The sequence below is a fragment of the Penicillium robsamsonii genome, assembly GCF_028829455.1.
Source record: "Penicillium robsamsonii strain IBT 29466 chromosome Unknown utg000002l_segment0_segment0, whole genome shotgun sequence".
NCBI classification, from domain to species: domain Eukaryota; kingdom Fungi; phylum Ascomycota; class Eurotiomycetes; order Eurotiales; family Aspergillaceae; genus Penicillium; species Penicillium robsamsonii.
The window spans coordinates 554,657-575,463 of NW_026643220.1; the positions used below are offsets into that span (position 1 = coordinate 554,657).

Here is a 20,807-nt window from a genome sequence, read left to right on the forward strand (position 1 = left end):
CAGTCTATTGGACCTGTGTTGACCTTCAATCAATCTCTTCTGTATATTGCCACCGTTGCTGAAGCCCAGGGGCCAATTGCCAATCCCACTCCTCGCAGTCAATGGATCAGATGGCGTTGATTATAGTACGCTGCCAAAATACTTTCGTGTATAGCAAATACAGTCATACCAGAAATAACCTGAGACAATGTGTGCGTACAATTGACCTACGCCTATGATCATACGGTAACTAGAGCTAAACTTGGCAATGAAGATAGACTTCAATAAATTGCATGTAACATCTGACATCGCCTTTATTGCACCTACAGTATCCCTTGGTTCATATTTTTCTACTAAGCCAGCCAAGACGGAGCAAGATGGCGGATCATACTTCACACTGTATCCCGCTGTGGTTTTTTTTCCATATTCACCACGTCCAGCCGTTAATATCCTCGATCCAATCCGCCATTTCGGGTGGTGTACCTCCCCAGTCGAATCAGCTATCGGAGGGTTGGATGAGTCCGTAGTAGAAGTAGTTAATATCACCCCACTGTTAAGGTTTGTTAAACGGAGATATAAGTTTAAATCCGCAGATGTGCCTACAGATAGCTGAATTATCATAGTCCATATGGATAATCTTGCATAGACACATATTTAACCACTAGACTTATTATGAATAACCTTTGATAGACTAGCCATGTATGGCATATACCCGCATAGTAAAAACTTTCTACTCTTTATTAGCCTAATATTTCACTGTGGTCACTAGATAATCATACGTGTAGTGTAGACTTAGCGAAAATTATCGCGGATAGCCTAGCGATCGGTAAAGGGGAGCCTCTAGAATTCGGTTAAATCAAGAGACTCGCCGGGGACTTTTCCCCATAGAATGTACGTAATGTATCCCCTAGGAACACCCTCGTTATGGTCTTGCTGGCGCTATTAATAGCCTAATAGTCGAGGAATAACGTTATAGTCCAGCTTTATAAATGTCCGGAAAGCAATTAGTTCTAGGTGGTCAGGAGGGGTGTCAACGGCCTGGCTAACCCGTATAGCAGCCTTCTTCGGTTCAGTTCCAGCTATAGGAACCTGTTAGTAAATGCGCAAAAATGCGCGCCTATTATCGTCTTCCTTACTAGCAGGTCGGCATAGGAACTTCCCGGAGGTGTCTGAGGGCCCGAGCCCCGCGGCGCTGTCTTCCTTTGTCAGGCGATTCGACTCTTCGTCGAGCTTCTTAAATATTATCCATGCCTGGGCAGGGAAATTGAACAGTGGTTCGGTAACGGCATTAAACGTGACCTGTGTTCCTTTAAGATCGGTGAGATATTCCATTGATAAATCCATGGCAGGTAGCTTGGAGATGGGGATAAAGGGTAAAAAAGATGTGGGGGCAGAAGAGTGACTTGATAGCTATCAATCGTAATATAATACGAGCATCCCTGTCGCACGAAACGTCATGGTCTTCCAGCAATTCTCAGAGTGCCTATTAACTTCTTAAAATGTATTTTTCTTCTTTGATATCTTGAATCGGCATGTTTTTTCAGCTCTCACCAGGAGCTGCACATCTTAAACTCTATATTCGGTTTTCCTAAGTGGCAGCTGCTAAAGAAATGGCAGTTATCTCTGAAGAACGTAAGATGAACTAGACGAAGGTCTAAGCCATGCATCCAATGGCGAACGGTTTGTGGCAGAGTTCAAGTATATCTTGTTAACAGGTAGTGTGGATCGTTGGCACGTTTAGCCTCATGTAGCAAAGAATGAACACTGTAGCATCCAATCAGCTCGCATGGCTTAGTGGTAAAGCGCATCACTAGTAATGATGAGATCCTCGGTTCGACTCCGAGTGTGAGCATTTTTTGCCTTTGTTTCATTCCTCAGAATTATGTTTTTTTTTTTGTCGATGTGGGCCATGGTAAGTGACGCTAGTTTCTCGTTGGCCGTTGGCCGCTGGCTGTCCCACTCCACACTAAAGAGGGATGGCCCATACATCCCTACTTATGTAGATCCTGGTGCTCCCCATACTAGCGCTGGCAGCCACAGCGGAGAGGGTCATGTTAATACCGAACAAAGTGCCATTGGAGGGTACTCTCCGTACATGGAAAAGATCTCTAGGGTTTATTCCTTTCCCGTCCTTTCATATTTTTAGCTATGAAAAAGAAGGAAGAAAAAGAAAGGTTACCCCACAGTAAAAGGCAAAGGAAAAGAAGGGTTGTTCTCTCAGAATCTTGCATTACGTAGGAGCAAGAAGATTCAAACTCTTCAATTTCAATATACGAAAAGTCAATTAGTTGAAAAATTGAAAAAGAAATGAGATTCAATTCCAGCTTCCCTCACACATAACAAGCTCGCATGGCTTAGTGGTAAAGCGCATCACTAGTAATGATGAGATCCTCGGTTCGACTCCGAGTGTGAGCATTTCCTTTTTATTCTTTTTTGTCTTGACAATCCTTACACCAAGGTTCCTGGCTGAGAGTGACCTCTAATTATATAGAGGAGCGAGTGTGCTTTGACTTTTTTTTTGAGCAGCATTCGGTGAAAAGCCTCCCTTCTCCAGACCTTAGCTTGTTTAGTTTAAATCACCCAATTTTTTGCTGCACCAAATCTCTAGTCTATCACCAGGTCTGTCGTCCAGATCGGCATGTGAGCATTTTTATTCTTTTGTCCAAGCGATAGTTAGAAGACCGAATTGAATGAGTATCGGACGGTAGAAACAGTGACTTGGATTACCTTGCTCACGGCAGCCTACTCCTGATTTCAGACAAGAGCCAAGATTCCAACTAAAGCCATGTCCCTAGAGATTCATGTGACCAATATCCTCTTCAACCCGCTCGGGGCTCCCCACAAACCTATAAGTATCCTCAAAGCCACCCATTTTCGTCGCCATCAACATGTCCTCAAGATGAAATCAGCGTGGTGGCTTTCCTTAAAACCTCTCGCGCTTGCATCGAGGACAGCTAGGCCCTCCCACTTCAATCGGTGAGATTGTAGAGGGTAAACGTAAACGCAGTCTGTATTGCTTTACCAAACAATGCTGGCACATGCGGCAAAACGTGCAATACAGTTTTTCTCCACTCCTCTCTCGGCATTCAATGCAGAGGATTTCGCTCCGCCCATTCACCTTGACAGTAACACCTGCTTGATATCTTCCGGCGCGGCAGCCGCAATCGACGCAGAACCGACGGGCGGTCTCGGTATTACCTTTCTCGCGCTTCTGGCCATTGATTTGCTTGTCGGTAAATTCAGTCCGGGGCCGGAGTTTAAGGCATATGTTGCAGGAGAAGAGTTGAGCATATCTGGAATCATCAGTAACTGGGAAAATTGAACTATCGAAGCCTTCGTCCTGGGTGGTACTTGCTTTGGCCACAACTCTATAGCACATAGAAATGCTAGTTTCTGTTTCGCTGTCGTGGGTGGCTCTATCGGAACAATAGACCTGAGTCTTTGGTTTGTGTGTGAAACTGCAACAGATGAGGGGTAGTCAAGGTAGTCGACAAAAAGTAATATGAGCTCCGTAGGTAAGTCACATAAAGTAGTACTAGCCATGGCGGCTTCGGGGGCAGTTCTAGCCTACCTAGAAGAATTGATGAAACGAGGCCAAAAAGTAGCAGGTACGAATTGTCCGTAATAGGTGTTCTTACCCCATGTTGAGAAATTAGTAGCGCTGGCCCTTATCATAGGGCATTAGATCCTTCAGGGCTAGTCAAACCTGGCACCTTCAATAAAGTACAATTCATCGGGAAGCCTACTGTAATGCTTCATATAAATAGCCTGGGCATAGACTGAGTGGTTGATCTTTCTGATGAATTCCCGAGTACCTGGGCCTGACTGTGGGCCTCATAAAAGCGGCTAAGATACATGTAGGAAAGTCCAAATACCATCGAGACATATATTGATGCCTTTGTTTATCAGGCGCCAACATGCCATGTTAACTAACTAGTAGAGAATAATACCCCACACCATAACCACCCCAATCTTGATGTGTAATGTATATATTTTTCTTTGAAGATAATTCAATAACTTGCACTATTTGGGTATGCATTCTAGTCATGGCTTTGATACATAACGGTAAAAGGTGGGTTAGTAGAAGAAAAGGCGCCGGACAACAATAGCCGTGCTAAATGCAATATGGCTCAAATACTCTGGCAGGACGGACATTGCATATATAGAGGTAGCAGCGTTAATATCGTCAAATTCCCGGGGAAAAGAAATCCACGATCACCGATAATGAAATGGAATAGTGGTAGAGGTAACCTCTCTACGGCCAGCGGGCATGCAAAATTGGGATCTCCTCATTGTTTATAGCCAAAAGGAAAATAGCCAAGTGCGATATTACGAAGATGTAATTGACAAAGGCAAAGATAATTTGTGGATTATGTGTAACCCACATACTGTGGGACACGTCCTTCCATTCAACTATCTGAACTATCTGCAAGGTGGCGAATGAATACGCCCAACTGGGCAGAGGGAAACCACCTGTTCCACCGACAACAAAATACTACACCAATCAAATAGACGAAATAAAGGATAAATCCGGCCCATATACATATGCTCTGTGGTGAATAGGCCCAGTAAGAAGTGAAATGCCAAAGGGCAGGGAAAAAGAAAGGTGTCTAGTCTAGTTGTTGGGAAAGCAACGCAAAAGACAGAAGACAAGAGACGAAGAGAAGAACGAACCAACCTTATGCTTCGAGAGCACGGAACGTTCACTATAGAGAAGGGTGTAACACTCAAAGATGGCGAGAAGTTAGATGTTTGGTTGGAGATAGAACTGCAAGCTGCAATATTAGGTCAGAGACCACAGGCAATTTGAGGTTCTAATATCACTTTGATATTGGGGACCAGCCCCGGCGGGATGGAGGGAGCCAAGGAGTGGGGGGTCGTTCAGGCGGGAGTTGCGGAGGTAACTTGGCGTTTTGCGGCTCCTTCAGTTGAACCCTGGGAATCGGAAGGTGGCATTAGTTATTCTAACTTGTCGACATCCTAGGGGGGTTTGTCTCGCAGGGCGTTGGATCGTGGATTCCGTTTCGCCAAATTAGGCTGATCGCACTCGCTTCTGCACACTTACGTCCAACTCGCCAATGCTGCGTTTCTGGCCGGCTGTCTCTGACCGTTTGGCAACTTTCTTCTTTGGTCGAGAGGCTCGGGTCTCACCGGGCTGGAAGACATCATCAGGCAAATCAAAACTAGAGGGCGTTAGATAAAATTGGCACAAGTCACAGGCAGAGGAGAAACTTGCCTGCGAACATGGGTGACGGCCAACTCCATGACTTCTTCCTGGTATCCTGGCCATGAGGTGCAAGTTGACTTGAAGATCTGTGAGTCGGTTGATATATCCAGAGATCGCGATTGGCCTTGAGAAAAAAAAGTTAGAAATGTCAAATAGGGAGAGCGATGCGATTACCTGGCTCCAGAGGTTTCAGCTCCAGGCCGATGTAATAAGTCGTTGTGTACACAGTCTGGCCATCTTTGTCGACCGTGCCATCGACCGTGCCCACAGCCGGCTCTGGGACCTCAGCATTTTCAAGGGTGTTCTGGATTGCGGCTTGGTGAGCAGCATCTTTAGTCTCATCGGTCATCGCGGTCTTTGTGCCTTTAGCCTGATATTGCGTAGACCCATTCTTGACTGCTTCCATTTCTTGCTCGCTCGTGATGCGATGGATCCTTTCAAACCCTTTGGGGAATGGATGGGCCACTGCAACAATTGGCTTGCGATCTAAAGCGCCAACAAGGTGACGCAGCTTAGACTCCACGAGACCCGACCACACGGACTCGGCCTCTTTGGTCTTGCTAGAAGCGGTGATGCTGAGATAGTACTTGTAATCGTGGGTGAAGAATGTGTGGCGCGCAAATAGATCCTTCCACGAGAGCTGCTTCATGAAGATCTTGTCGACCATATCGCCACCTCGCTGTAGCTCCCTGAGAATAACAGCCTTGGTGGACAGACTGATGTTGTGAGTCGAGCACATGGAGGGATACGCAGGAGTGATGATTGGCATAAGGTGGAATCGATCACCATGGTAAATCTGATAGTTCTTAGCCTACGTCGTCGGCGAAAGCGATGCTTTGCGCTTACCTTTGGGTTCCAGACTTTTATCTGAAGGGGTCCATCCTCGATCGGTTTCAATAAGACAGGCTGAGGCCAATTCCACTTGTTCATAATTCTGAAAAACTTTCCCACAATAACAGAGCCAGTTGCTTGCGGGTATAGTTGACAAACTCGAGCCACTAGCATCGCCCATGCGACACCACCAGGGAATCCGACAATGTTCGAGTAGATCGCCCGTCCTATAGAAATAATCAGATAAATTGGATAGCGATAAACAAAGGACTAAGTGCACTTACGCTGGGCCCAGAGTTTGATTGCACGCAATGCAAGGCGGAATGTCTTTTGTTGGGGGACAAGCTCCAGTATTTCATCTGTGACACGAGTTCCATTTAGCGATCGCACCTCTCGTTCATCCAGTCCTCTGAGATAATCATTATTCTTCAAATCCAGGTTCATTGGGATAGCGGGAACGACAAGACGGGCAAAGATCAGATCGATACTGATTCCACATAGCTCAAGCTTGATAATTGGAACGAACGCATCCGGCACGGGGGTCATCTTTTCGATGGCTCCCTCGGAGGCCATTCTTTCGAGTATAGGGGGAAATTCAGCGAAGAAATCATCGATTAGGACATGTTTAGGCCCAACGACTAGCGTATCGATATCGGAGCCTACAAAGCATCATCGTCAGCATGGGCATGAGAGCTTGGATCCATACATAGCTGAACACTTACCTGGTCCGTATACACCGAGCCTATAACTTCCATACGTGAAGATTTTACCCCCAGAAGCCTCAACAGCAGCAGGAGACAGACCCTTTTTGCGACTGACGACTTGAACAAATTCCACTGTGACGCGCTGGAGTAATTGGAGCACTTGTTTTCTATCCCGCGATTATCAGTCTCGGCGCTCTAGCGCTTTCCTTGTTGAGATTCGAACACACCTCCGTTCCGTTTCCGTCGGTAGCTCGAAGTTGTTCTGAGCCTTGAGCTCGGCAATGAGATCATCATTTGCGGCAAGCTCATCCTTGGTCGGCAGGACGGTCGAGATCGGGGGTGTAACACCCCACTGTCGGACAGGTGGCGTAGCCATTGTGGGGAGGAAGCCGAGATCGTAAGATTCGAGATCTACCAAGTCTCACAAGCCGTGTGAAGATAGGGATTAGATAACGAGCGCAGCGTTGGCGACAAGCTCCCGAGGCAAGCAGCCGAGGAAGAAAATTAAGTGCTGCTTGAAAAGGATAAATACAATTCTCTGAGCGAAACGGGAAGAGAAGGAAGAAACAGGGAGAGGAATGGAATTGGAGAAGGAAGTTGTTCGCCGCGCAAGGTTCATCAGCGCTTCCAGGGCCAGGGCCGGCGCTTACTCAGCGTCACATGATCAGTAACAATCTACTTCTTTTAGGCGACGACAAGACAACATTACTGTTTTCATCAAGAGATCTCATTTATAACTGAACTCACATTGGAATGCTATATTTTGTGGTTTACAATCTAATTGAGTGTGCTTTGGAGCTTCTCGGCCAAATAATTGACGCCATCACCTTTGTTGTCTGCAAAAAATTGCGAGAGCTTGTTATCAAGCCATTCAACATCCTCTGTACTATCGCCTGGACCTCCTGCCCAATCTATCTACTGGGTTAGCTTTGTGTGTATTTAAAAATTGAAATGATATACTCACGACCCCATATAGAAGGGAAGATATCCAGTGTTCCAATGCCTGGCTTCATACAAGCAACCTCATACTCCGAGTCTTCAGGCCTAATATGATGTGATTCTCAGTTTAGTCTCATATCACCCCAAAGGTAAAATAGAAGATTTCAACTTACGGGAAGTAAAGGTCAGTTTTTGACGGCAAAACCAGGGCTTTTGCTTTGATGGATCCCATCGCCTTTTCAAAGTCCCCATTGTATGGATCTTGCTGCGAGACATCACCAATTTGCCATGTCTGCAACATGACTAGCATATTTTCGGGTTCTTTAAAGTATCTGTCAGTTCTCTGATACAACTCGTTCATTGGGATCAAACATCACCTTTAGAACAAGCCCATTTCTCCCAGAAGTTGACCATGAAGTCATCAAGTCCCTTGAAACCTAGTGTGGTTTCATACAGCTTGTGTCGATAGAAAGCTTGGCTAAATCCCCTGTGGCGAATGGGTTAGATAGGGGATAAAAGCTAAAGGTTAACACGGAATTTCTTACCATCCAGCATACACACGGCCCAATGCCTTGAGGCCAACATCTCTCTCCTCGGCTGTCCAAGCATGCGCTTCTGCCGTTTCTCTATCAAGGCCAATATTTCCAGTCCCCGCAGATCGGCTCTTCTTTACCGCAATCAAAGAGCTTTTGACACCCTCAAGGAAGACTTGGTTGTGCAGCGAGGTTTTCGCAGCCGTGCAAAATGGGACCACAAGATCCATAAAGTCAGGATATTGCGTTGCCCACTGGAAAGCCTGGGCTCCTCCCATAGACCAACCGAGAACGGCGCGCAAATGCGTGATACCCATATGTTTGGTAACGAGCTCATGCTGCGCCCGCACGTTGTCGTAGAATGACACCTTTGGGAATGGCCCGGGGCTCAGCTGGTTGGATGGAGAGGAGGACTGGCCATTTCCGAACAGGGCTGGAACTATGATGAAGAAATTCTTCGGGTTGAGGAGCTTGTCGTCTCCGATCAACCAGAAATTGTCGGAGAGAGCTGAGGGCAGTATTAGAGCAATACCGGGGAGAATGTAAGATCATATCTAGACATACCTCCGGAAAACCAGGTTGGGTAGACGATTGCTGGAGACTTGGGATCGCCGAATGTCTTGTATGCGATATGAGCATCCTTAATGATCTCCCCGCCCTGGAGCTCCCAGTCTCCAAGCTTGAATGTTTCATACTCCTGTGACATCGTGCTTTTCTTGCTTTAATATGGAAAGAAAATGAAGTGAAGTGGTTTGTATCTTGCGATCAACGGGAGCCCTCCAATTTATAGTTCGATAGTTGGAGATATCTCCCAACCCCGCTCCGCCCTCCGCATGAGACACGGCTTGAGTCGGAGCTGCTTATCCTCCGTCAATTTGATATCTATAGGCGTGAAACATCCCACCAAGGGGCATTTGCAGCGTCGGACAAGATATCTAGTAAGCATCTGGGATAGAATCAAACTAAAATTTAGTCAGGAAGTTTCCGAGCTTAGTAAAATCCCATCCGTGCCGAAGGGATACCGGGCTTACAACCCTTCTTCCTCTGGGATAGCGCCGGGGACCTACAACTTTGTCCACAAAATCCCACATGAAGATTACGTAGACTAATTAGGTGACAGCTGCTTACCTATCAAAATACATCGTACCCTTAGTTACATATTGTGCATTAATCAAAGGGTTATGCAAGCTGATCTATGATTTATATACTCCTGTTGACCCCCAAACCCCTAATTGACAAGCTTCTCCGAGCTGAAACCAAAGGCTTAAAATTGCGGTCTAGGGATCTCCATGGCCTCCGTGGTTCGACCATATGAGATACCACCTAGGCGACTTATAGGCTTAAGTACCTTCAAATCGACAACATCCCTTTCCTCGTTGATAGCGTCATCCCTAACCCAGAAACGAACGCCCTCAATAATGGCAAGCACACCCGATTTCTTACCCGGGGTGACCCGACTTTCAAACTCCTTCAACTCAATAAGCTTGCCCTCAATAGAGAGAATGGACTCCTTGACACGGGCAGGCTTAACAACAGAGGTAGGCGCCTGGTGCAGCCCCGAAGTTTCCCACTCAGAGACACCATACGGAGCATTTATAGAAGTAGAATTGGCCGCTTCAATAAAATGCTCCGAGATAATGTTGATAACACACTCCCCAGTCTCGTTGAGGTTCTTCAATGAATCCTTGGCTCTCTCCATCGACCCAGAAAAGCCAATCGTGAAGAGCGGTGGGTCGTGGTTGATGACCTGTGCGTAGCTGAACGGAGCGAGGTTTGTAGTCTTGCCATCTGCAGACTGAGTGCTGACAAGTGCGATTGGTCGTGGGACCATTCCCGAGATCAAGAACTTGTAGTTCGAGGCCACGGGGCGGCCCTCCTCGTTGGGGTCGATCTCAACGTGGTCTTTCTTCAGGCTCTCGCCGCCGTCATTTGCACCATCGCCTTGCTTCCAGGTAGGATTTGGGGACTTGGTATATGTGATCTGGGCATCGCGGCGGAAATCTGGCCGCGAGGCTTGGGTTTTCTCGAATTCCGGGTAGGCGTTTGACATTGTGCAGGTTTGGCTAAAGAATCGAGTGGGGTGATTGGGTTTGAATGGTGTGCGGGTTGTTATGAGACGATCAGCACTTAGGATTATAAATCAGCTCTCCTGTTCAATGTGGCTGCCCCGCGTAGCAGGTGTGGTGACGAGAAGGTCACCTCTGTCATGCTTGCTAGAAAGGGAGGTCAGTGGAATACTAACCAAGATTGCAACAATGGGAGCCTCAGAGTATTTCGGTAGGCAGATTTAAGTACACCCATGCGGGGCAATGGAGGGAGTTCTTTGATTTCAAGAAATTCTTATCGCATTTGCTATCTCTCATTCAATGCGGTTGCGAATTTAATGCCACGGATTGGTTTGCTGCAAATATATATTGCCACGCGCCGTACGCAGTTTTATCTCATAGAAAGTGCGTAGATATATATCCTCTACCGACTCTCGGGCCGACTCCGGGGATAACCCCTGGAGAACTGAAACGTCATAATGCTTCTCAAGCAACCCATATGCAATAAAACAACAAAACCTTTGTTCAGTGGGCTCCGATTGTCGTGATATTGTATAAAGGCTTATAGCTTGAAATTACTAATAGCGGGCATATAAATCTCAAAGTTCTCTCGGGATATAAAAGAACAAAGACTATAACTAGTTATAGAAAGAATTGTGTTCTCTATACTGTGTAGTTCTTTTGAGGTATGGCTTTACCTTAAAGATTCTCATAAATTTAGAGAATCACACTCAGGGTCAAGAACGACAATAATGACGCGTACAAAAGAGATTAAAATGGTAAAAAAAGTGAAAATATACTAAATGGCCGGTTAACAGCACCGTTCACCTGACCTGGAAATCGCCGATGTGGGCCATTTAAATACTGTATTCTACAATCTTTCGGGAGTGATTTTTCCCAAACAGGGAACTCCCTAAGCCCTCAAGATAAGCTTAAATACACCCAGGTAACAACTTGGAACCGAAGAATATCAATTATTTTAAATTCCCGGGATATACACATGTAGTTTGAAAAAAATAAAAATAAAAAAGATGCAAAGATTCTCGATTGTACTCTGAAAACGTGGGGAGAGTGAAATTTATACCGGTCCAAACCCACTCTCCCCATAAAAGCTCCATATGTCCCGAAGTCTGGACTCTAGATTAGATACTCGGAGTTGATGCGAATTTCAATATTTCCTATTCTAAATGATTTTGGGAATACATTCGAGTTCTCTTCTGTATCTATGTTCTCTATGTAATATGTACATGTAAGTATGTATCTCTACAAAGCAACAATATATGATATATAAAAGACAATCTTGGCAGGATCGCCCCAGACATCCCATGACCGATTGTCTCTCCTAAACGGGAATGGTGTGGCTCTGTTTTCGGCGTAGCGGTCAAGGGGGGGGAAACTGAGATGTTTTCGATCAGAACATTACCTTACAAAAATACATCGTGAGATTTCCAAAAGGGTTCGGAAATGTAAAATGTGTTGGCGTGGCGTAGTACAAGCGAGGGCAATCACGAGGGCTTATCGACTCCCCTCTTCCCCAACTTTTCTCCCTTGAAACCACTTCACACTTTGTGATCCCCTGGCCTTGAAATATTGGCCCCCCGTTTATTTCCCTCATGAAGTTTTCGCTACGAACTTCCCTTCATTTCAATCCTCCCCGAACCTTAAAAAATCCAAGCTCCGTGCCGAGAACCCGCCGACTGAAGCTGAGGGTGTGCAGGTACCCAATGGGTCGAGGTCACGGATAATTATTGGCTCGCCATGAGCCCCCCTTCTCCCAAGAAGAAGAATGGCGGCAATCCTTCTGCTCCCAGACAGATCCGCTTTGTCGCAACCGATGGGCAGCCGCAAACCAAGCGCCGCCGCGTTAATGCCGCGTATGTGGATCGTATTGAGGACAATTTTGTCGGTCAAGAAGCTGACGTCACTTTCGTTATGGTATAGTTGTTTAACATGTCGCCGGCGCAAGATTCGATGTTCTGGCGAACAACCAGGTAGGACGCACAGAGTGTCTTGATTGCGGATATGTTGCTAACGGAGTATATGTGGGAAGTATGTAAGACTTGCTCCGACTACAAGCATGCCTGCCTTGGATACACCGAATCGACCGCGCACCTGCGAACGCAGTCTGACTCCGCATCGCGAGCGCCGCCGCACCTTTCCGCTCCGAACGAATTGAGCCAGCGCGCTGCCCGGGCGGTCGAAAGTAGCTCCCCCGAACCAGTGCCGATAACGATACCCAAGCCCCCCGCGGATAAGTCAACCAAGACGAAAGCGCCCGGATTAAATGATATCTCTTCTTTTGGGAATACTTCTTCATTCGCGAAGGAGTTGGATACACAAGCTATTGGGGACAGTCCAGCGAGTGGCCGTACTTCTGTGAGCTCAGCGAGTCGCACGCATGTCCCATATTTTCGATACTTTGGCCCCACCGCGATTGTACCGGGGTTTAAACAAATGGTTGTGCAGGTTCGAGGTTCTCGCAGGAGTAACCCATCCATGTCTTCAGACTCCCCTTCTCCTCTTCGGAGCCCTAAACCGCCCGACATCCCTACTAGACCCCTGGCCACTGCCGCGGAGAATCGAGACCCTCGCGATGCAAATATCCCATTTTATGACCGAGATGATACGCTTCCCGTTTCGAATCTTGTATCCCATTTATGCGAATTGTTCTTTGTTCACCTGGGCTGCAGTTTTCCCTTCCTACAACGAGAGAGATTTCTTCAGGACCTCAAAGAGAAAAAGGTTGACACCATGTTGGTAGATGCAGTGTGTTCGTTAGCTGCGAGATTCTCAATACATCCATCACTTGGTCCTCCACAGGCTCCCCCTATCGATCGCTCGCAGCCCCTACTCGACGAAAAAAAGTGGGATCGTGGTCTGCCCTTTGGTCATCGCGCGATGAGCGCTCTCGTGGATTCATTGCCATGCCCAACTCTCTCTGCCGTCCAAGCCTGCTTGTTGCTTGCTTATGAACAGTTCGGATCAAATCATGACAGTGGACTCTGGATGTACCTTGGAATATCAATTCGCATGGCGCAGGACCTTGGATTGCAGAAGTTTCAAGGCCTCAAACATAATTACGGCAGGACCGGCGTCACACCGAGTGAAGTGATGACAGGTCACGCTGGGAAACTAAGAGAAGAGCAGTATGATGATCTTGACGTGCATCTGACACCAAAGGCTAACCCACAGCCTTTGGTGGAGGAACGTGCCCGGGAGCGCGAACGAGTAGACTCATTCTGGAGCATATTTTTCCTAGATCGAGTCATCTCTTCGGGGACCGGAAGGCCAGTGACACTGCGCGATGAGGATATTGAACTCTGTTTTCCCCCTCAGTCTGAATCCCAGCTACCAAATGGGTGGCCCGCGCCTTTCCCACCGCTTATTCGGATAATTCATTTATATGGCCGGGTGACCGACCTAATCAATGGCATCCAGGATGTCAAGCTCGTCACACCGGACACGCTGAAGATGCTGGCTGGGATGGAAAGCGATCTAACCGGCATCTATCAACGCTTGTCCCCAAGACTTCATTTCAACGCAGCCAATTTTCAAGCCTATGTCAAAGCCAAGGAGGGAACCAATTTCATTCTTCTCCATTTTTGGTTTCATACTCTCATCGTTCTCCTTCACCAACCGACGTTGCTAAACTCGTTCGGTGGATCAATCCAACATCTCTATCCGAATAGTCGTGAGCTGTCGATGTCGTCTGCCAAAACTATTGCCGATATCCTATCCTTCTCGGAGCTTGTGGATGGGAAAAGCTTCATTGGCAACCCTTTCACTAGTCAGCCGATGTACATTGCGGCGTGCGCATTTCTCATGGAAAGTGCGTATTATGCGTCCCCATCCTCGGGGGCTGGGTCAAACCCGCCCCAGCCATTGTTGGCGAATCAATCCAGTGTGTTTGTGATGCCCACTATGGAGTCCTCAAATGGGACAGAAAGGAAGTCTACGGCGAAGCATATCCTGCTTGCTTCTGCCGCTAGAGAGAATTACCAGCGATGTTACAAGGCTTTGAAAGCACTTAATGCGTACTGGGAAGGCACTGGATATATTTTGACAGTGCTAGATCAGAAGGCCAAGGGGATTGTGGATCCCCTCCTTTACGCCGTGGAGGATATGGAAAACACAGCAGGTATCGCCCCAGGACAACCTCTTGGGAAAGGAGCTTGGCGTGCGGGCAAACCACCGGCGGACTCTGGTTTTGATCCGGAAAGACCAGCCGGGGTTGCCGATATCTCATCTGACGGGAAATGGTCACCACACATTGACCCAAGTCAAGGTTTGTTGGATTCATCAATATCTATTATAAACATACCACTAACATCTTATTCCTGGACAGCTATTGGATGGGCACTCACTGGAGCAACAAATTCTTCGCAGCCTAACTTGAGTCTGCTTTATCAGATGTCCACGACCGAGGCCGAGTCTCCGTCCAATCGGCCAACATACTCGTCGCAGTACAGCCACAGCTACCCAGTCCTACTAGAAAATGCCGACGAAGGGCCAAGCTCCTCATATCCACAATCTATTGCACCAGCTAGGGCTCACGAAGAATTGACACCCTCGCTCACGACATCAAATGCTGAATACTCTAATGTTCAATCCAGAACAATTAGCAGCGACTCCTCTTATTACATGAGCATGAATCCAACATATTCCGAATCAGATACGCGGAGACCACGCCCCGTACAAACATCACAATCTACTTTCCCTGCGATGCTATCCTCCGGGCTACCAACTTCACATATGGGTACCCAGCCCTCCGCCTATAATTACTCGATACATCAAACGACAGCCGAGCACCAACCACGAAACCAAATGGGGTCTCGCGACCCTGGCGTCGATCTTCAGCCGACTATTGATGATGCCAGCGGAATGATGATCGGGAGCCACGAGGTCGATATGAACTCCATCCACCACCAGGACTCTTTCCCGTTCGCCAACGGTGAGATCCTTCCATGGCTGGAATACCTCCCTCAAGATGTTCTGAGCTTTTTGGGCGACCATCACAATTATCCGCTTATGAGCCCTGATGATGTGTCACGGCCTCCGTAATGTTTGATGTTCCATCCTTCTAATCGTACATATCTATACCTTCTGGGCGGTTTGCATTTTGCCTGTGTTCCAGCGACTGGCTTCTGCTTTTGTTTATATATTGCGGACCGAGATGTACTTTTCTGGCGTCAGGTTGGATGATATCCTTGGGTTGCACTAGATCACCTGCGTTTTGGTTATGTATGTTCAAACTAGCGGCATGACTTGGGGTTTAAAATATCTATAAGATGACCCGGTCATTATAAATAGACTCGAAAGAAAGCTGTTCTTTGTGTTGATTCCGAGACCCCTGGGAGTATGAATCCGGGGTCATCTCTATGTTCAATATGTAAATACGACGTCGAGTATTCGATGTGGCTTGATGATCGACAATGTCAGTCGGTTGCCCGGCACAACGGGGCGGTGAGAGACTTGTCAACACACGTTGAGTTGTCTTGGATTCCACGTTGACACAAAGGGAGGAGGTGGAATTTGGTTTTACCAAGTCTGTATATCTTTGTTTTTGCACAGACCGACTCAGAACACAGCCTCCCGCCAGCCATCGCATGAGAATCCCATGGCGCGGTTAAATGACGACAGTCAACAAGACGTCAATTGCGCAGAGATTCTAAGCCCGCAACCATTTGCCCCTCCAGGCAAAGGCTTTCTTGTATCCTCCCTCGAGTCTAGCAACGAGCGCTACCCTGCCGATAATGCCCAGATGTCCTCCATCCAAGAATACGAATACAACTCTTCCGACTCCACCCGTCATTCAACGAGTGACGTCTTCGGCCGTGAAATGGACGATGAATTAGACCAACTGAAATCCAGAGCATCGAGTCGCTCATCGCTATCCTCAATCCCAGCATCCGTTCTCATTCACCCAGTCGACAGGATGAAACAAATGCCAGACATGGACATCCATGAAAAGATAACCGGCTACAGAGTAGAAGAGTCCGAAGCTAGCTTCGGCGACTTCAACGACATTCCCGCTAACATCCGCACCATACGCCAGCGCGAAGCCGCATTTCGAAAACCGAGTTCTGTCAGGGCTATGCAGATGCACACAGAAGACGAAGCCGACGATGACGACTATATAACACCCCAACGCCGACGACCAGGCCTCCGCTCACGGTCACCTGGCCCGTCACCACTGAAACGACCAACGTATCACTCACCCAATGCATTGAAACACCCAAAACCGAAGAAGGAGGCCCCGCTCGTGCTGCTGCACTGTACCCTCCTCCCGCCGTCCATCCCGGTGCCTGGAGCATCGGACCCCAGAAACCAGGGTATCCTGGAAGACGAGCTCCCGGCAGAATACTGGAAGCGCTGGCGGCGGCTCCAAGACCGGGTTGGGTCGGGCGTGCTGCGGGATCGTGGCGTGTTGATCTCACACCCGGAGGACCTTTACGACATTCTAGAGGAGCGGCTGTTGGAGAGTCTCGAGCTGCAACGACCGCGCTTGCAGAATGGACACTTCGTGGGTAGAGAGGACCATGGTTCTGGCTCTGGATCTGAGGAGGATTTCTCAGATATCGGAGAGAGTGAGACGGACGGCGAGCAGGGCGATGAGTGCCCCGATTGTGGGACCCATGTGCGGCACGGAGATAGTAATCGCAAATGGGAGATTCGGGTGTTTGCTGCGAACGGGCTGATGCGCGCTGGCGCATGGGCTGCGGCATGGCGCGATATGGAGAAGGTTGATGTCGAGGTCGGGCTTTGGTTGCCTTCTGATGTGCGCCGGGGTCTGGAGAGAAGGCTTGCAGAGGAGCAGATGGCTGTCGTGGAGCAGGCTCAGAGTCAGATGCCACAAATGCAAATGCAGATGCAGATGCAGATGTCGCCACTGGTTGATGGTGGGCATAAGGGATCACCGGAGATTCTGCAGTCGCCTAGGCAGAGTCATGCTCGTATGCTCAGTGATGTGGGGTCTTTCCAGTCTGATGATATAACTTTCAGACAGGTCTTCCCTGAAGCTGGAGCTCGGATTGACCATGCGCCCGAGTTTGGACGGGAGAAGAAGAAGGAACACGAGGTTGCTCTTTCGACTCTCTTCGTCAATTATATTCGTGTGCTAGCCGCCGATAAGCGTAATATTGCCCTGGTTCTTCTCACTGTCCTTGTTGCTTTCCTTGCTATTGTTTCTCGCCAGCAGCAAGTCCCCGTTTACTCCCATCTTGGCTCTTTTCCGCAGACCTTGTCGGATGATATCCTACCCTCCTCGGCTATGCCGAGTTTGAGCATGGCTCCATCTGTGTCTGCTTCGATCTCTCTTGCAAGCTCGGTCAGCGCGAGCGATGTGAGCTCAGTTGACTCTGCCTCGGCTGAGTCCGTGGCCGCTAGTGAGATCGAGGTGATTCCAATGTCTGGGATGACAGAGCCTACTTCTCTGATGGTCGACTCACCTGACTCTCACGATCAGCCTACACTCTCTGCAGAGTTTACAGAGCATACCGCACCACCCCAGCTGCTGGGAAATCATCAGGCACAGCCCGATGAGGCAGCAGATTCTTCTTCTTTGTCTGCTATCCCTATTGAATCTCTCAGTGTGCCTTTGGAGCCCGCGGGGCCTACACAAACTGCACAACCTCAACCTGAGGGCGATGCACACAATCCTTTCGATGACACCGTGGACTCCCCTGCTGTGCCTTCAAGGCCCTCTACTTCCTCGGCTGACTCCGATGAATCGCCTGTTCTGTCAGACATGCCTGAAGACAATGAGCAGCCCCAGCATGAGAACAAAGCAGAACTGCTTTTGGATGACACTGTGGACTCCCATGCTGTGCCTTCAGGGCCCTCTACTTCCTCAGCTGACTCTGATGAATCGTCTGTTCTGTCAGGCATGCCTGAAGACAATGAGCAGCCCCAGCATGAGAACGAAGCAGAACTGCTTTTGGATGACACTGTGGATTCTCTTGCCGTACCTGCAGAGTCATCTCCTTCCTCCGCAGGCTCCATCGACTCTCCCGTTCAATTGAATGTGGCTATGGAGACTGCACAGCCCGATACAAAAAGCGAAACAGAAGAGCAATACGAAGAAGACGAGCAAACCGATTGATCCTGGGAGAGTAAACATCACTTTCCCAACCTTACGACTACGACTGGAATGATATCAGGCGAAATGTTTGAGATTTTTTATGATTTCTACAATGTTCTTTCCATTTTGGCGCCTTTTTGCTGATTTAGCCATAGCCCTTGGATAGTTTTGATGATCCTGTTTACATTTAGCGAGCCTCTGCTCTTTCGACTTCATAAACCATTGTGTACACAAAATCAGTAATACTATTCATGCATAACCAGGAGATGAAACAATGCCAAGCCCGTAGAGTTTGATATCTCCACTTCGTCCCCAGGTCCTGGACCTCAGGTCCGCTCGCTTAGTGATCGACCCTCTCTGATAGATTAGATATCAAATATTGGATATCAGATCTGTTAGATTATACACTGAGGGTCGATATAACTAAACCAGCCGGTTACCTTTAGCCCCTACATCTAGCCCTGAAATGCCAAATACAATGCGGGGCCCACCTACGTACCCGCACAATGTAGATCAGGAACCAAGAACGCAAACTGAAGGCTCGATATTATTTATTATCGATTAAAGGTAAGGTTAGTTGAACGAGTTCGATTTTGTATTGGGCAGGTTCAAGTGATCAGTGAGATCTCACTGGCCCGAATTTATCCCTCAACCCAGCATAAGTCACAACCTTTGGCAAAAAAGTGCTAATCACGTCCAGACCTTCGTAAGCTTCGTGACAGGAACATCTAGTAACCGCCCTGGCCACCGTAGCCACCTTGGCCACCGTAACCCTGGCCGCCCTGCTGGCCACCGTAGCCGCCCTGGCCACCACCGTAGCCGCCCTGGCCGCCGCCGTAACCACCGCCACGGTAACCACCGCCACCGAAGCCGCCGCGACCACCACCACCGGCAGCGCGCTCAGTAGCCTTGTCAACACGGATCTGGCGACCGTCGAACCTGAAACAAAAGAAGTGATTGTCAGCATATGTTGTGTTAACAAGGGGGAAGACACGTTTACGTCGCTGGAACGGACGACGTGCAGGCACCGCTCATTCCAGCACGACCTTGTCGCTTAAAGAGGAAATGTTGGAAAGATTAGTTTTGCTTACTCCTGGTTGTTCATGGCGTTCATAGCGGCAGTAGCCTCATCATCAGTAGAGAAACGGACGAAACCGAAACCACGGCTGCGGCCAGTATCACGGTCCTTGACGACGGTCTAGAGAAGAAAGGTCTTAGCACAATGCAAATCAGGAGGAGTAAAAAGCGACTCACAGCATCCTCAACAACACCGAATTCCTCGAAGCGCTGGCGCAGACTGTTGTCGTCTGTGTTCCAGGAGAGACCGCTAGAAAATGAGATTAGCAGGCGCATAGGAAGATTCAGTGTCGCTCTTACCCAATGAAAAGCTTCGACATTTTGATGAAAATGGGGAGAGAGATCGAGAGAGAGGGGAAAAGGGTGTTAAGTGTGAAGAGGGGCACAGCCGAGCCTGATCTTAAATACAACCCGGGACGGAACAACATCACCCCACAGATTCCTGGTTTTTCAGGCTCATTTTTATTTTATTTTTTTAATCTGGGTTTAGATATTTGAATACAACTTGCCTATTTGATGTATAAGTATTTAGATAGTAGTTATGACTTTAGATACTTGTTTGGGTAATATGTTTACCTGTGTAGATAGTGATGATGTAGTGGACCCATATCCCCACGCTGTCGACGAAAGTGGCGCTAATTTCATCTATATACATCCATGTGCCTTATGTACCTTTGGAATGTATGGCACCATAAACAATATAAGGATAAGCTTAAACAAAAACAGGTATAATAGTATGATGGTGAAACAACTAAATTTAGAAGAAGAAAAAAAAGACTTAGGGTTGTTCTCGTCATGAGGTCATTGTCACTCTACATCACCCCACCCACCTTCTATATAAATTCTTCCCTTCTCAGCTTTTCATACATCCACACACTTCTAATCAACATGCCTATCACTGAAATCACAAGGTAAACCCCCCCACCCCTTCCCTTCTCTTCCTTACAGAAAGATACAAAACTAACACTCACTACAGCAAAGCCGACTTCCTAGAGAAGATCCTTGGCTCAGAAGATGCCATCATCCTCGATTGTTACGCCGAATGGTGCCCAGCCTGCAAAATCATCGCACCCCAGTTTGAAGATTTGAGCAACACCTACACCCAAGTCAAATTCTACAAGTTGGATATCGATAAGGTCGAAGAGGTCGCACTGGAGCTAGGTGTGCGGACCAAGCCTACATTCATGTACTTCAAGGGTGGACAAAAGATCACTGAGGTTGTGGGGGCTCACTTGCCTGCCATTGAGCATGGGATCAAAAATTATCTTCTTTGAGTGGGGCATGGTGGACTTCTCTTCTTTTCTTATCCACCGAGGTTCTTGCGCTCGTGGAACATGTCTCCAGCCATCTGATATACTGGCCACTTAATAATACCGGCATGTTATCGATCCG

General features: G+C 47.9%; 9 protein-coding genes across 9 annotated transcripts; 4 read left to right on the forward strand and 5 right to left on the reverse strand.

Annotated features, from left to right (window-relative positions):
• Positions 1 to 921: 921 nt before the first annotated feature.
• N7447_003449 (uncharacterized protein) lies at positions 922 to 1,323 on the reverse strand (the record flags this gene model as incomplete). Its single annotated transcript, XM_057227724.1, has 2 exons — positions 922 to 1,058; positions 1,116 to 1,323. 2 exons carry the CDS (start codon positions 1,321 to 1,323, stop codon positions 922 to 924), a joined length of 345 nt encoding a protein of 114 aa, XP_057087065.1.
• Positions 1,324 to 3,007: 1,684 nt separating this feature from the next.
• N7447_003450 (uncharacterized protein) lies at positions 3,008 to 3,301 on the forward strand (the record flags this gene model as incomplete). The annotated part of the gene is made up of 1 exon (XM_057227725.1): positions 3,008 to 3,301. The coding sequence occupies one exon, from the start codon at positions 3,008 to 3,010 to the stop codon at positions 3,299 to 3,301; it is 294 nt and encodes a 97-aa protein (XP_057087066.1).
• A 1,559-nt stretch (positions 3,302 to 4,860) lies between these two features.
• On the reverse strand, positions 4,861 to 7,117 carry N7447_003451 (polynucleotide adenylyltransferase; the record flags this gene model as incomplete). Its single annotated transcript, XM_057227726.1, has 8 exons — positions 4,861 to 4,914; positions 5,045 to 5,162; positions 5,240 to 5,330; positions 5,381 to 6,002; positions 6,053 to 6,264; positions 6,322 to 6,696; positions 6,760 to 6,908; positions 6,969 to 7,117. 8 exons carry the CDS (start codon positions 7,115 to 7,117, stop codon positions 4,861 to 4,863), a joined length of 1,770 nt encoding a protein of 589 aa, XP_057087067.1.
• Positions 7,118 to 7,518: 401 nt separating this feature from the next.
• N7447_003452 (homoserine acetyltransferase family protein) lies at positions 7,519 to 8,919 on the reverse strand (the record flags this gene model as incomplete). Its single annotated transcript, XM_057227727.1, has 6 exons — positions 7,519 to 7,652; positions 7,706 to 7,785; positions 7,854 to 8,001; positions 8,058 to 8,167; positions 8,226 to 8,721; positions 8,778 to 8,919. 6 exons carry the CDS (start codon positions 8,917 to 8,919, stop codon positions 7,519 to 7,521), a joined length of 1,110 nt encoding a protein of 369 aa, XP_057087068.1.
• Positions 8,920 to 9,477: 558 nt separating this feature from the next.
• Positions 9,478 to 10,263, reverse strand: N7447_003453 (flavin reductase family protein; the record flags this gene model as incomplete). The annotated part of the gene is made up of 1 exon (XM_057227728.1): positions 9,478 to 10,263. One exon carries the CDS (start codon positions 10,261 to 10,263, stop codon positions 9,478 to 9,480), a length of 786 nt encoding a protein of 261 aa, XP_057087069.1.
• A 1,753-nt stretch (positions 10,264 to 12,016) lies between these two features.
• Positions 12,017 to 15,319, forward strand: N7447_003454 (fungal specific transcription factor domain-containing protein; the record flags this gene model as incomplete). Its single annotated transcript, XM_057227729.1, has 3 exons — positions 12,017 to 12,193; positions 12,254 to 14,543; positions 14,604 to 15,319. 3 exons carry the CDS (start codon positions 12,017 to 12,019, stop codon positions 15,317 to 15,319), a joined length of 3,183 nt encoding a protein of 1,060 aa, XP_057087070.1.
• Positions 15,320 to 15,875: 556 nt separating this feature from the next.
• N7447_003455 (uncharacterized protein) lies at positions 15,876 to 18,359 on the forward strand (the record flags this gene model as incomplete). The annotated part of the gene is made up of 1 exon (XM_057227730.1): positions 15,876 to 18,359. One exon carries the CDS (start codon positions 15,876 to 15,878, stop codon positions 18,357 to 18,359), a length of 2,484 nt encoding a protein of 827 aa, XP_057087071.1.
• A 707-nt stretch (positions 18,360 to 19,066) lies between these two features.
• Positions 19,067 to 19,735, reverse strand: N7447_003456 (RNA recognition motif domain-containing protein; the record flags this gene model as incomplete). Its single annotated transcript, XM_057227731.1, has 4 exons — positions 19,067 to 19,277; positions 19,430 to 19,536; positions 19,593 to 19,665; positions 19,716 to 19,735. The coding sequence occupies 4 exons, from the start codon at positions 19,733 to 19,735 to the stop codon at positions 19,067 to 19,069; spliced, it is 411 nt and encodes a 136-aa protein (XP_057087072.1).
• Positions 19,736 to 20,303: 568 nt separating this feature from the next.
• N7447_003457 (thioredoxin family protein) lies at positions 20,304 to 20,689 on the forward strand (the record flags this gene model as incomplete). Its single annotated transcript, XM_057227732.1, has 2 exons — positions 20,304 to 20,326; positions 20,392 to 20,689. 2 exons carry the CDS (start codon positions 20,304 to 20,306, stop codon positions 20,687 to 20,689), a joined length of 321 nt encoding a protein of 106 aa, XP_057087073.1.
• Positions 20,690 to 20,807: the final 118 nt, after the last annotated feature.